The 14472-nt window shown below is 52.1% G+C and overlaps 4 protein-coding genes across 4 annotated transcripts; 2 read left to right on the forward strand and 2 right to left on the reverse strand.

Moving 5' to 3' along the window:
* Positions 1-2354: 2354 nt before the first annotated feature.
* On the forward strand, positions 2355-3053 carry NEUTE1DRAFT_89755 (uncharacterized protein; the record flags this gene model as incomplete). Its single annotated transcript, XM_009857272.1, has 1 exon — positions 2355-3053. The coding sequence occupies one exon, from the start codon at positions 2355-2357 to the stop codon at positions 3051-3053; it is 699 nt and encodes a 232-aa protein (XP_009855574.1).
* Positions 3054-3762: 709 nt separating this feature from the next.
* Positions 3763-5443, forward strand: NEUTE1DRAFT_125534 (uncharacterized protein; the record flags this gene model as incomplete). The annotated part of the gene is made up of 3 exons (XM_009857273.1): positions 3763-3816; positions 3857-3885; positions 3949-5443. 3 exons carry the CDS (start codon positions 3763-3765, stop codon positions 5402-5404), a joined length of 1539 nt encoding a protein of 512 aa, XP_009855575.1.
* Positions 5444-5834: 391 nt separating this feature from the next.
* On the reverse strand, positions 5835-6577 carry NEUTE1DRAFT_104949 (uncharacterized protein; the record flags this gene model as incomplete). The annotated part of the gene is made up of 3 exons (XM_009857274.1): positions 5835-5938; positions 6122-6313; positions 6409-6577. 3 exons carry the CDS (start codon positions 6575-6577, stop codon positions 5835-5837), a joined length of 465 nt encoding a protein of 154 aa, XP_009855576.1.
* A 2118-nt stretch (positions 6578-8695) lies between these two features.
* Positions 8696-11782, reverse strand: NEUTE1DRAFT_149590 (uncharacterized protein; the record flags this gene model as incomplete). The annotated part of the gene is made up of 2 exons (XM_009857275.1): positions 8696-9458; positions 9517-11782. The coding sequence occupies 2 exons, from the start codon at positions 11780-11782 to the stop codon at positions 8818-8820; spliced, it is 2907 nt and encodes a 968-aa protein (XP_009855577.1).
* Between the last annotated feature and the right edge of the window lie 2690 nt (positions 11783-14472).

Consider the following 14472-nt stretch of genomic DNA (forward strand, 5'->3'; position numbering starts at 1 on the left):
GCATCAGTCATGTTGACGTCCTCCTGGGGGGCTCCAGGGGGCACGTCCGAGTCCCTCAACTCCATGTCTACACCCATCAAGACACCAAGGACCTGGATCATTCTGGGGTCGGAGAAGAGATCTTGGGCGTTCGAAGGGTTCTGCTTGACAGCCTGGAGCTTGGCCATGAATGCGGGGTCGGAGAGGAAGGCAGCCGTCTTAGGGTTGCCGGCGAGCTTCTGGATGAGGTTGGGATCAGCGAACATCTGGCCAATACCGCCGCTGAGATCACCGCCGCCAGCCTCCTGCTGCATGGCGCGCTGAACAGCCTCAAAATCCTTCTTCATGCCAGCATTGTTGGGATCAATTTTGAGGCCCTGCTCGTAGGCATCGTTTGCGCCCAGCAGGTCACCCTTGCCGAAGAGCGCTGTGCCCTTGCGGCCCCAGCCCTTGGGCCAGTCAGGCTTGATCTCGGTGGTCTTCTCGGCATCCTTGAGAGCATTGTCCCAGTCCTTCTTGGAAGCGTACGCGGCGGAACGGTTGCTGTAGAGGATGTGGTTGCTAGGGTCGAGGGCAATGGCTTGTGTGAACTTGTCACTGTAAAGGGACAGCCAGTGTCAGTGGATAGCTGACATAGATGTATGTGATATCGGCGGTAGGGTAGAGCTTACATGGCGTCGTCAAAGTTCTTCTCGGCAATGGCCTTGTTGCCAAGAGCCTTGAGCTCGTCCGCGGTCGACATTATGGTGTGTGGTTACTTGTATTAGGGATTTCTGAAGGTGATATGGGTATCTCGGGAAAGAGGAAATGCGACGGGGAATGCAAACTGGTGCGTTACAGAATCTTGCTTTTGGGTATCAAGGAATTGGATGTCAGTGCCCAGGAAAGAGGCCTCGTCGAGAGTCAGGCTGAAGGATCACCAGATTTATTCACCGGGAGAAAGAGGGCGCGACATGACTGGAAACGGCAGCGGCCTGGGCGGCCTTCTGTCGACTCTGGCGGCCGTGGAAAGGGAATGGAAAGCTCTGGACCTTCGATGCCTTTCGATGGTCAAGTCGGCTTGTGATTGGATGATATCGTTGAGCACTGGAGTACCGACACTACAGCTCCCCGCCTGCGTCTTTCAGGGTGGGAGGTGCCCCTCTTTTGAGGCTGCTCGGCTGTCCACCCAATGACCCCGCTGACAGCTGAGGTCCGACCCCCGCATCTTGGGTGTCATGGTCGAGGCCGATGCGGTGTTTCGTCCGTCCCCGGGGTGAGAACGGCCAGCGTCACCGGACAAACACTTTGGAGGTACTTCAGAGAGAGCGGCAGTGATTCCATTTCACTTCGACATTACTTCGGCATCAGGCCGACGCTTGCCACAATTTCCAGCTCACCTACCTTCAAGCCTATAGTCTAGACAACGGCCGTCTGCCTTATCCGAGAATTGGGCGCGCCTTCAGTTTTCTAACCATCCAGGCAATACTCAATCTGAATAGTGACACACTTCCTACGATGCGATTTTTCTCCCTGTCTTCACCTCTTATTCGGTATCGCAGCATGCACCCGAGAAATGGCTATGTGGCCTGAATCCACAGACAACCCAAGTCATATCCGAGTCAGCATCACGAAGGTCGTCAGCCCGTCCCTTGTGCTCATCGATAGTGAGGACGTCTACCGACACCGAAAAGCAGGGCGAGGACAAGCCGGCGCATATTCTCGGGTCATCAGTCTCTCAAATCCCGAGGACATGATGCTTCTGATGCTCTGAAGTCGATGGACGAGTTCTCCTCAGCGCCACATATCCCCAACTGCTTCATACCAGCTCTGTCCCTGTCCTCTCTTATCCGTGTGTTGGCACAGACGGGGAGTCATGCTCGAATGACACGCTCCTTACGTCAACACCTCTCATAACCACCTTCTGTCGTCTGAGAAATCCGTCTTCCTTACCTAAGGGTCCGGTTCAGGCAGATACGGGTATGGGACCATGAGTACGAGCATTGAACTGAAGCTTTAGGTAACTCCGAATATGTTGGATCAGCCTCGCGCGTTGAGCTCAATTCGCGATGATCAAACATCCGTCTACTGTTGGGTTCGTGACCGGTAGATCGTATGCTATCTCATCCGGGCTTGAGTTATGGGGCGGCTTTTGCGCATTGCTGGAAACTCGTATGGCATGCAAGGAAGACCGAAGTTGTTGAACTCTTTGCTTGCCGGGAGTATTTGAACGCTCCCGCTGGTTGTCATTATGTCACCCATGGGCTTTGACCTCACGATCAAATGAGTATATGACGACTTACGGACCTCCTACTTGCATAGTCAGCGTTCTGTCCATTTCACTGGGAACTAAGTTATCATCAGCTCAAACTGCGACAATGCCTACCATACCAGGAATGCCAACGGGCCCGGAGGACCCTAGGCGTCCCGGTGAGAGTCCGCCTACAATATCCATTGTTATGTGTATCATCGTCTCCATCCTCATCTTAATAGCCATATTCGTGGCCAGACGAAGCTCTCACAGGACAGAGTCAGACGAACACCCACACCGAAGACTGAAGAAAGGGTCCGGAGGCATTGGGGTCAACGCTCTCCGCTCATTGCCGCTCGTCAAGTACGACCCAGACTTGATGGGCCAGGACTTTCACCATGACGGGAGTACAAGCCCACGGGGACTGAATCTGTTGCGCGGCATGGACATGGCAGTCGGCGAGTCTGGTGTGGGAGATAAACCATCTCGAAAGGCATGGCGCGCGTTCTACCCCCAGATACGACACGCACTCTTGGGCAAACACAAGGGACAACAGCCTTGCACGGAAGACGGCGACACCAATCACTTGATACAAACTTGTGCGATTTGTACCGATGACTTTGTTCGTGGCACGAACGTGAGGAGGCTTCCTTGCGGTCACTTCTTCCACCCACCCTGTATCGATCCATGGCTTCTGAATTTTGGGGTGACATGTCCCTTGTGGCAAGTTTTCCCCCCCTCCCTCTCCTTTCATTTTGTTGCCCCAGACTTGGGTGGGCGATGCCTCCTTTTGCTGACTCCATCACAGTCGGGCAAATCTCAGAACGTTAGCGAATGCAAATAACCAGAGCGAAGGCTGTGTAGCTGAACCACCACGAGCAATGGTAGCAGGAGCCGGATGGGTATAGGATTGGAAAGACTTACTGTACACCAGTTTCCCATCTACACGCACCATCTCAAAGCGGATGAGTTTTCTTGCAATCATGAACTTAATTTCTTACACTTCGACTGTCTTGGAACTGACTTACAGATATAAAGTACACACTCATAAGATTGTATACCTATTTGTCATTGCCTTTTGTGTTCACTACAAGAGCTTTCTTATCTCCTCGCAGTCATCTTCAGTGTAGTATGACGGGACATCGGCTGCTGATGCCCCACTCGGATTGGCGATAAGGAAGGCACCATACATACATACATGGGCGGCCGGCCCCCGCCCCCGCCTCCGCCTTTGACCGAGGAAGGAACTCCGGTGCAGCATTCATAAATAAGTTGTAGGCGAGGAACTTGTTGACGAAAAAGTAGATAATCCTATCTTGTTGTTTTTTGCATCTTTTCACCTGAGCATCTTCCTGTTGCAACACAGCCTGAGAGTGTCCATGAGTTCACCCCCGTATTGTCTCCACTGCCCGTCTCCTGGGCAACCGTATTTGTATACAACAAACAACACTGAATCTGTATGATCGCGACTCGCATAACGGCGAAACACCTTTGAGTTAAAAACATGACTACAGAACATTTGCTATGGATTGGGGGTCTTGAAAAGGCAGGAAATGGAGAACTGCAAGTTGTTGCTTTCCAGCCTTCAAAAGAGATGGCCTGAGACCGTATCACTGACTGGATTTTCAATGCAGGATCCCCGTGGAGAACCCAGCGACAGGCGAGATCGTTGCCCAGTAAGTAGAACCTCTCATGTATGCAATAGCTATATCGACTCACACAGTTTTCCTACAATTCAGCTGTCACTCCGCTTCCAAGGAGGACGTCGTCTCCGCCGTTGAGCTCGCCCACGACACCTACAAATCCGGCGTCTGGTCTCGTGCTCCCCGTCATGTCCGCGCGGAGGTCCTCGAACGAGCCGCCAGCCTCTTCGAAACCCACCTTGCCGCCCTCATTGACATCGAAGTCACGCAAACTGGTCGAGCAATCCGCGAGATGAACGCCCAAGTTCCCTCCCTTGTTAAATGGTTCCGGTACTACGCCGCCTTGCTCCGTACCGAAGAACGCTCCGTGCTTCCTACCGTCGGCAAACTACACAACTTCCTCGATCGTCGACCGCTGGGTGTGGTCGTGCAAATTACTCCCTTCAACCACCCCCTCCTGATTGCTGTCAAGAAGCTTGCTCCAGCCTTGGCGGCAGGTAACTCGGTGCTATTGAAGCCGAGCGAGTTGACACCCATCACATCACTGATGTTGGGAAAGATCATGAAGGAGGCGGGTCTGCCGGACGGAGTCCTGAGCGTACTGCCCGGGTACGGTGCTACTACTGGGAAGGCGCTTGTTGAACATCCGCTTGTAAAGAAGGTAGATGTCACGGGCGGGACGGCAGCGGGACGGGCCATTGGTGAGATCGTGGGGAGAAATTTGGCCAAGTATACGGCCGAATTGGGTGGGAAAGCGCCACTAGTGGTTTTCAAGGATGCCGACTTGGACGCAGCTGTCAACGGCATCGCTTTTGGAGCCTTTATTGCGAGTGGGCAGACGTGCGTGGCCGCTACGAGGATCATTGTTCACGAATCGATCTACAGTGAAGTGCTTCAAAGATTGACAACCAGAGCTACTTCCATCGAACGGCGGATGGGCTCACCCAAAAATCCCGAGTGCATGATGGGTCCACTGATCTCAGAGCGGCAGCTGAAGAATGTCGAGGAGCTAGTGGATGAGGCGTGTCTATACCACGAGCGAATTGTACAAGCAGGCGGGAACAGACTGGAGGGGCGAAGTGAACTCGATGATACAGACTTCTCCAAGGGCTACTACTTCCCACCTACCATACTTGCATACAATAAGCCAACAGATAGGAGCATTCTCAACGCAAGGATCTGGCGCGAGGAGGCATTTGGCCCGGTTGTTGTGATGGTCGGATTTAGTACTGAAGAGGAAGCTATTGAGCTCGCCAATGACAGTGAGTTCGGACTTGGGGCAGCGATATGGACGCGCGATCTGGCGCAAGCTTTCCGCGTGTCTGAGCAGATCGACGCAGGTATTGTCTGGGTCAACACTCACCATCGCAACGATCCCAGCAGTCCTTGGGGAGGAGCCAAAAGCTCAAGCGGTGTAGGAAGCGAAAACGGGACCGATGCGTACCATGCATATACTACGACCAAGAGCACGATCATTAACTATGCTTCTGCGGAGGAGATGGCAGCGGAAGACTGGTTTAAAGAGGGCGCAGGGACTGTGAGATATGGCTGAAATCGGCCTACTGGCACTTCAGATTCCTTCGGGTCTGCCTTCTTCACTTTATTCAGAATACCAAATACTCGCAACGAAGTCCTGGTCAACTTATCTGAATCACACATACAAGTACAAAAAGCTCACAGGCACGGAGTTATGCATTTCCAACCCTCCTTACCCTCATACTTCCATCCATCTGAACCCATGAAGATGTAAAAGAACTGTTAAGATTAGAATATGGAACAAAGAGGGGTTAGATCAAATACAAATTTTCATCCCAAAGTAGTTATTCATTCAGTCATTCATCGTTCCCTTCCGTCCTTATCCGCAAATCCTTCCATCCCAGATTTGTGCTTAGGTTAGTACCTATCATTCATCCAATAATCATGTAGTCCTTTCTTCACCCTTCCTTCCTTCCCTCCTTTCATTTCACTTCCATCTGCTTCAGTTACTCCGAGATATCCTGAGGGTAGACATACGGGCGGCACTTATTGGCCGCGCAGAAGCCGTTGCAGCAGGTGCCGACGTATTGTCCGTTCTTGACACAATCCTCTGTTGAGACACACACACACACATTGTCAGCCATTGTCCAGTCATCATGTAATCACATACAGCATACTCATCACACTCCTCACTTGCTCACTTGGATTGTGCACCACAAAAACCAAGAACAAAAGAAGATCTTCACATTTATGAAAAAGACGGGAAGGGGACAGAAAAAAAAGGAGAACATACCATAAATCCCCAAACAATAACCGTGGCACCTGACCGAGTCAATCGGCTGCGGCGGACCAACAGCAAACTGCTCCTTGGGGAACGAGTCACCGCTCAGCTGGTAGTTGAAAGCGACCTGCTGGTGCGTGGCGAACTCGCACTGGTTGACGGTGAAGTCAAGGGCGGTGATGATGTTGATGTTCAGACCGTTGTCTGCCCGGGTAAATATTTGGTTAGTCTGGATATATACATATACCTCCATACTTGGGGGGAGGTTAGACAGATGGATAGGATATGTGTTGACATACTGGTAGGATACCAGTTCCCGTCGGCGGGAACAGTCAGGTTGTAGCCGGTAGCGGCGGCTTGGAAATAGAAGTGGGCAATCTGGGGATCGGCGCGACGGTCAAGCTCGGGAGCTGCTGGGTGGGCGACGGCGAGGCCGAGAAGAGCTGGGAGGAGGAGGAGGAACTTCATTTTTGCTGAGAGAGATGTTTGTCGTTTTGCAGACCGGTAGTATGGTTATCTTACTAAGGTGAAGGTGTTCTTTGATCTTGAATGATCTTTGAGATGAGGATGCTAGATCAATTGCTCTTCTTCATCTGGAAACGCCAGGACATTTATACTTCCTTTCCTTCCTCCCTCCCCCCCTCCTTCGTATACATCCTCCATGTGTGACCATATCCTGACTGATGCAAAATACCTCTAGTTTCGGGCGGAAGCTGTACGTAGAGCTCAACCGCCATCACCGGCATAAGCAACTTCGTGATCAACTGCACGGGTGATCGGTCAGCTACAAGAATAGCAAACCGCCTCAACCCTCAAAGCCTCACCAAGTATATGTGCACGTGTGTGCCGCCTCGGTGTTCATGTTTGTCATAGATCTCCGGGCTCCTCCTCTCAAAAAGAGATGTAAAAATCGATAGCAAGTTTTCATGAAAAGAGGCGTCTCTCGATATTCTCGTATAAGCAGCCATGGCTTTTTCAGTCACAACGCGATGATGTAAGACCACAACTGACTCGGATTATATTACCTATGGTGTCGGATCCTTCTTGGACTAGGTAGGTAGGTTTGCAGTGTCCCGTGATGACGGATCTCCTGTTGAAAAAAACACTGGGCAACAAAATCCTGCGCTGAGGAGGCGCACCTGTCAAATACGAGACAATTGCCGTTTTGGGCGCTCGCCGCTCCATCATGACCCGTAGTGATTGGTTTGGTGTTCCCGTTCCGTGTCGTGGGGTGCTTCCACATATGGGTTTCCGGCTTCCGGCAGTTACGTAGAGGTAGTAGGAGCTCAAGAGTGGTCCGTCATCACTCATCACACCACTGCCGATTGTAGGTAGGTATTCGTGGTCTAAGTACGTAACGAACATCTTACATATTCCAGCTTTGCAATCAAATATGCAGTCTTGACTGCGGCACGTGCACGATGGAAAAAAGAAAAAAAAACTCTGGGGTAGTAAGACGGGGAAACTTTGTCGATTGATGACGGACGATGTTCTACCTCCTTTTGGCATTTCTGTTTCTGTTTAGCAACATGACTTAGTTATAAGCCACCACACGGTATCACAAAAAGTCAAACAGGAAACCTTTGAAAACAGATTGCATGCCTCGAAGTGTCTTCTTGACTTGGCGCGCGCGCGAGACCGCAATTGCAACCGAACGCATCCGTCTGGCATCTCACAAGGACCTAATGAGGAGGACCACTGTAGGTATATCGAGGATACCTAAGTTCAATCACCGTGATTCGGTCGAGATCCGGTGTCGCCTCGGATGTACCGAAGTCCCCGGGCTCTGCTCAAAAGTGGATATAGATTGCCTTTTTCGGGGTCTGGTTTGGTCCCTTGATGTAACTTCAACCTGTTGGTATCCTATACACACACTAGGCTGACTGGGAGCTGAAGATCCCGTCCCGTGCTCATGGCTGTTTGTGGAAGGTGGGGAAACCCCAAGGCCAATGACGCCTCCCACCGACGGGAGAGGCGGTGAGCCAGAACTCATAGGGGCATTGATAGTGGGCCTGTAAGCCGGGAAATGTGGGGCTTGCGCGGCGTGAATCCCGGAGGGGACCGGTGAACGCCCGGACCAGGAGGGATTTGATATTGCCAGTCATATAAGGGGGCAAGATTGTACCAAAGTATTTATAACTCCGGGCTTTTCCCCCTCTAGTGCTGAGGGAGAAAAGAAGTTGACATGGTGAGGTGAAGTCAGTCATCATTCTTGAATTGTATTTCTCGTATTTCCCAAGGGGAGAGGAAAAAGCTTTCTCACCAGTCACGACGTTTCGTATAGATGAATATTTATCACGGTAACCCCATTGCTTATTATCCTTGTTAACTCTCAATATTGTTGTGGTATAAACTTTAAAATGTTAGGTACCTGTACCTTCCGCTTTGTAACCCTCTGCCATCTATTTCTGTACCTCTGCCGGTATGAGTTGACATCTATATCCAAGCCCAGAACGCCATCATTCATAATCATTCCCAAGAAGAAAAAGTCAGACCCAATATCCGGTAAAACAAAGAAAAAAAAGACAAAAAAACCAAATCAAAAAAAACCGCACTCAACACCACCGCTTTTTGCTAATAGATCATGAGCATATCTTTATGCCTCCAGTCATTTTCCATCCATGATGTTTGCTATGGGGAAATTCTCTCTCCTTCTCCGTCTCGCACAACTCCAACTTTATGTGCTTGTAATGTAAAAAGGTTAAACTCTAGAAACTGAAGAGACCGCTCCGCCTCTTTCCAAATGGATAAACAATCAGAGCACTCAGAGATAGCCCAACCGAGATGCTGATAGCGACCTGAATGACGCTGAATAAGACGTTGAAAGCCGTGCTGTTCAGGTCTGCCGTTTGCGCGCCCCGGGTGAACGTCTGTCCATCGGCGGAGAGCGTCTCGTTGCGAGTGATCTGGTCGGCGCTCGCCACGCCACTGAGGAGCGAGCCGCTGACGGCCAGGCCCGAGGGGACCTGTACGAAGATGGCGGGTAACATGGCGGCAGCGGCAAGCCCGTATCCAATCTGGCGAGTGTGTTTGTGAGGGGCTGCGGAGGATTTTTCTGCCGGCAGGCCCAATTCAGGGTCTTGGTCCTTTCGGAAGGAGCTGTTGGATCCTCCTTCCGTGGAATATAAGCGCCTGTGCTTCCCCTTGAGACGAGCGATGCGCGGCTCAAAGATCTTTTCCCAGCAATCGAGGAACTTATTTTGTACTACACGGCCCACCCGTGAATACAGGTTTGCCAGGACTCCAATGCAGAGAGCACCCAATGAGTTGGAAAGGGTCGTGTTTCCTGAAAAGTACCTAGATGAAAAGCTGTTCACGCAGTAGCCTGCCAGGGAGATGATAACCATGACTGTGGAAAGTCGTTAGTAATGTTATCACAGGATCAGGGGTAATAAGATGATGCGTACCTGGAAGCTGCTTGAACTTGGCCTGATTGATGGCACATAGACACAGCGTAAAAGGCAACACAAACAAAATGTAATAGTTCTGGTCTGGCCGTTTGCTGTACCACTCAGAACCAATCTTGCAATGAACGGTACTGACTGCATTGTGGTCCATGTATCCGTAAATAACGGATCCGATAGTGATGCCATAGCCAAGGAACAGCGAATAGATGAGTGCGTAAACCATGCGGACCGAACCGGATATCATGGAATGACTTTGTAGCTCCAAGCTTGCACAAAGAACCATGTAACCCGGAAGAATCAGAGCAATTGAAGACTGTGCAAGTGAGGAGAAGCAAAACAGGTCTCCATTTTGGAGCGATCCGAAAACACGCGCAAAGAAGGAGGTGAGGAGAGCAGCCGTGATTTCGAAAACGTTTGCGTACAGCTCGTTCGCAGGCGCAATATAAAGCTGCAAGATGCCAACCATGCATCCGAGAATGAAGGCGATAGGCATGTCGATGTACCGACCCTCAAAACCAAAAGGGGCCACCGTCGCGGAAGCTATACCAAAGAGTAGAACACGCAGCCAAGTTGGATACTTGTTCTTCCGATTCGTAATGTCGTTCAATCGCGTTGTAGCCTCATCGACGCTGATGAGATCATGTACGACCTGTTTGTAGACTTCGTGAACGTCGCGTAATTTGCCGAGGTCGACGCCGGCATTACTGCGCACAATTTTCATCTCGGTAGTGTGAGTGTTGCTGTCGTCGAATGAAATGATCATGGTTCCCGGCAGGTACATGAATTGGCCTTCGATGCCAAGGACGCGGGCGGACATTCTCATGTAGGCTTCCAAGCGATGTGTGGGTGCACCATACATCATCAACGCGTTGCACAGCTTCAAGAGGTACCGATGGCGGCTGATAATCTCTGCAATGTGTTTGGTGATGCGGAACTCCTCCAGCTTTTGCTTGTCGGCTCGGAGTCTCGATCTCGACCGTCTTTTGGTCTTGTCCTTTTCCTGCTTAGCCTTTTCCGTAGCTTCGGCTACCTCTTTTCCGGCACCGGGGACAGCAAACATGAAGGACGATTCCATGAGCCTCGATGTGGACGATGATCGAAACCCGCGGCTTCTTCCCCGATCCTTGTCCGTCTTGGGAGTACTGGGCCTCGAGGTAGGAGGAGTCGTTGTTGGCGTTCTGTTCGGTGTCTGACTTGGGGTGGTCATGGTACTGGAGCCACCAGACGTTCCTGCGCCTGCCGTCTCTTCTGCGTTGTATAACTTGAGCAAGTTCCCCAGAATACCACCCCTATACTTGTCTGGGCGAGGTACATAGTCCAGGTCGTGAGGAATTGGCGTTGCAGTTCCAGACACGTGCGTGCTCTGGGCGGTTTGTGGGCGGCTGAGAGCGTTGAAAGCGCTGATGCGGCGTGTATGCTTCCGGACCAGATCATTGGCAACTTGCTGTGATTTCCTGCGAGCCCGGAGACTGTGGGAGTCGTCTTGATCCTGCGCCTCAAAGTCGCGACTGATAGAGATGCCAATTGGCGGTACGTTTCCGTTGAGGGTAGTTTCGTCTCCAGAGTCGCTATCATTGCCAGCAAACGAGTTTCTTCGAGACGCACCGACTGATGAAGTGCCGACGGCGTGGGCAAGCTTGTCGGCGCGGTTACGTGCTTCCACCTCGGATCGATGGGGAGGCTTGAGCATATCGGGTTGAGGATCGGGAACAGTTGTCGTGTTTTTTCGAAGAACAGGACGTGGCCGAACGGGATGGGCGGAACCGGCCTGGTTGTTAAGCTCGGGCCTCAAGATCTCGGCTAGGGCAGCCGTAACCTCATCTTTATTAAAGGAGTCGCGTTTTGCTGGAGGGCCGAAGGTGTGGTGCGGAGGGGTCGTGGCAAAGTCGTAGTCGTGGATGGGCGAGGAGAAGTAATCCTGTGCAGCATGCTCCTGTCCATCCGGAGTGACGACTACCTGGGGGGCTGGTGGGCCACCGGCCTGTCCTGGTGGTCTATCGCTAAGGAAGCCAACTCGCTTCTTCTCTTTTCCCTTTGGAAGCTGAAGGTGGGGGATCTGTGGCGCAAGTAGCGGTTGCTCCGGTAGAGGTGTCGCAGTTGCGCTGATGTTGGCGCTGGCATTCTGGCTGGTGCTACTGCTGCCCTCCCCGTTTCCAACCCCAGATGATTCAACCCCAATTCCTCCCTGGAGGGTTGTCTCACTATCACTTCCACTCCGGCTGTTGCTGGCCCCGCCGATATCACCCTGATCCTGCGCAGAAACCATGGCTACAGCAACGCCCTCTCACGGGCGAGAGGGCTACTTTGCCCTTCCCACAAGTATCCCAAGGTTGATGATGTCAGAGTTGGTTGAGATGTCTTGGAGCTCTGGTGCTAATAATGGCGAGGCTCCAGACTGGTTTCGGATCGTCGTGGAGAGATTCGAGGAACGTGGAACTGAGGAAGAAGGAGAAATAAGGTGAATGATAATCTCGGAAGGAGAAGTGTCTCTGTACTGCTTGTGATGTGACTGGGAGTTGGCTGCGTCGTGGGGGTCGGCCGTCAACAGACGTTGATCAACAACAGGGATGGAGATAAAGGAGTTGAGAAGGCAAGGTTCCGGCCTTGGACAGTGGTGTAGAGGCTGTGGTATGTACAGGTTGTGGTGGTATGTACACTAGCACCGGAATTAAGCGAGTACACAAACAAAGAAGAGAATAGGGACTGGATCAGCAGGAGAGAGTGAGTGGAATGGATGTTCATGGACGATGGAGGAGATATGACACATGCTGGCCAAGAACCATGGGCGAAAAAAAAAGAAAAACAAATGATAAGGTATACAGCGGCTCGCCCACGCCCACGCCCGCTCTACTGCGTCCAGCCGGTAGCAACGAGCTATCATGCCACATGTGCTGCCAGACCAGTAGGTACCTGTACTTGCATTGTTCCCATCTGATTATTGTGTCCTTGTCAGCGGCATTGATGATTGGACGGCGAGGAGTGTTGGCAGCAGGGCAGCTGGGGCCAGGTACCGTCTCAGACCGAGGACACACAAATTGTTGGTGTTAGCGTCGATGATGGTCGTGGTGTTAAGGCCCCGGCCCCCCGGGCGGCGGGCTGGTGGAGGCGGCCGAAGCGACGATCGGTTATCCCAAACAAGGCATCCGCAAGGGCGGGCTAGTCCAGTGGAGATGCACCTCGAAGATTCAAGGCGTCCTGTCAAAGCATGGATGTCTTTCCTTGTTTTGTCTTACCCTGTCTTTTTGGCTGAAAGGGTACTGTCCCTCTTGTTTCAACAGTCTCAAAACCTCCGACTAAGGACACTATATTCGACCCGTGTGAGGCTTTGCTTCGCTGAAAATTTCCGATGAGAAGGACCAGGGCACGTGTTGTGGTTGTGATATCACCTGGACTCGTATCCCCCCGTGCGTCGATTGAGCGCTCTGAGCGCGTACTTCCACTTTTGATCGGCATCTTATGGTGATCTCAGCGTTGCTCTGGCAAGGTTGCTCGCGGGCGGCTAGAACAGTCGACGCAAATTGCCCAGTTGCCCCTGAAGTATGTGGTCAGGGTCACGTACGATCAAGAAGAATTGGCTGGCCGCGGCTCTCGATGACTTCTTTGGCTACAGTACTGCAAGAACAGCGCTGTGCCTGTGTGTGTCAAGCCTGTCCGTCGCTTTGTGCAAGCCGGTTGCGGGCGGGCAGCTGGTTGCAAGCGGCGCGGCAACGGGAAAGTACTGCCGTCCTAACATGGGATGCCGCCATCGATTGTCAGAGTTTTTTTCTCTCTTCACAGTTGCAGTGCAAGAACGAAGGGACTCGAGCGTTGGCATGGTGGATGAATGTACAGTACATACCGCATTTCCGCCACTTCAGTGGGACTCGTTGAGTTTCGCAAGTTCCGCTTTCCAGGTTTGGCTCCCAGGTTTGCTCCCAGATTGTGGTTGTCGCGACGTTCCTGACCAGTCGAAATGGTGAAAAGCGACGACACACGTCATTTGAATCCTGGTCCTTCCATGAGGTTTTGCATTGTCTCCACCAAGGAACCCACCGCCTTTATCGCCCTTGTCCGAAGTGGCCCCGCCAGGTGGGTGTGCCACGGACCACGGCTGGGGCAGCCAGAAACTGACATGGCGAAAAGGGGAACTCGTTAACAGCTCCAGCACCCGGCCTCACCAGGATGGTGTTAGCGGCTCCATGACAGTTGCGAGAAGATCTTGTCGACCATCACCCATCATGAGACTATGGCTGAGTAGCCAAGAGAGATACCGATGGGCGACATAGCGAGAGATTGTAACGCCCCGAGTATTCATATCTGCTATATCGGTAAATACCGCTGCGCGTTGATGATCATTTCAAAGAGTCCCTTGTTCCCTTTTTCAGGGACGCGGGAGTCCCATCTGCTGTTTGTGAGCACTGTAGTGTAGGAGTTTCCGGTTTTCGATCGATCGATGTCGGTCCATAAACGGGTCATGAGGATCGATATGTACTTGTCGACACCTGACCCAGGCTCCAAAGATGAAGAGAACCCCCAAAAAAGCCATCCAGGATTGTGTGGAAATGCACTTTGGGCATTGCGAATGGCAGCCCAAAATGGGGTCAAATTTCACAACTGTGGGGGACAAGGGGGAAAGAAGGAGAGAGAGCCTTGCACTTGGTGAAAAAAACTAGCAGCTCGTCTAAAATTGGCCGGTCTCGTTTCGAGGGTTGCGCCATTGCGGTCCGACTTTGGGATGCCGTGATGAAGCTTGTCACGCCGCGGGCTGAGAGAGGGGAATGCGGCTCTTCACTGGCAGCGAGTGGTCGGCTGGTACCTGTACCCCTTTGGTCCTTTCGGCCAATTGCTTCGATCAGATTGTACCTGCAGACATCAAACCACCATCGCGGCGGGAGGGGAGTGGGAGGAACGTTTGGAGGGAGGGAAGAAACCCTCGGACGGTGATGGACAAGAGCCCCCTTTTCAGGAACAGCCCTG

Source organism: Neurospora tetrasperma (genome assembly GCF_000213175.1).
Source record: "Neurospora tetrasperma FGSC 2508 unplaced genomic scaffold NEUTE1scaffold_81, whole genome shotgun sequence".
In the NCBI taxonomy this organism is placed as follows: Eukaryota; Fungi; Ascomycota; class Sordariomycetes; order Sordariales; family Sordariaceae; genus Neurospora; species Neurospora tetrasperma.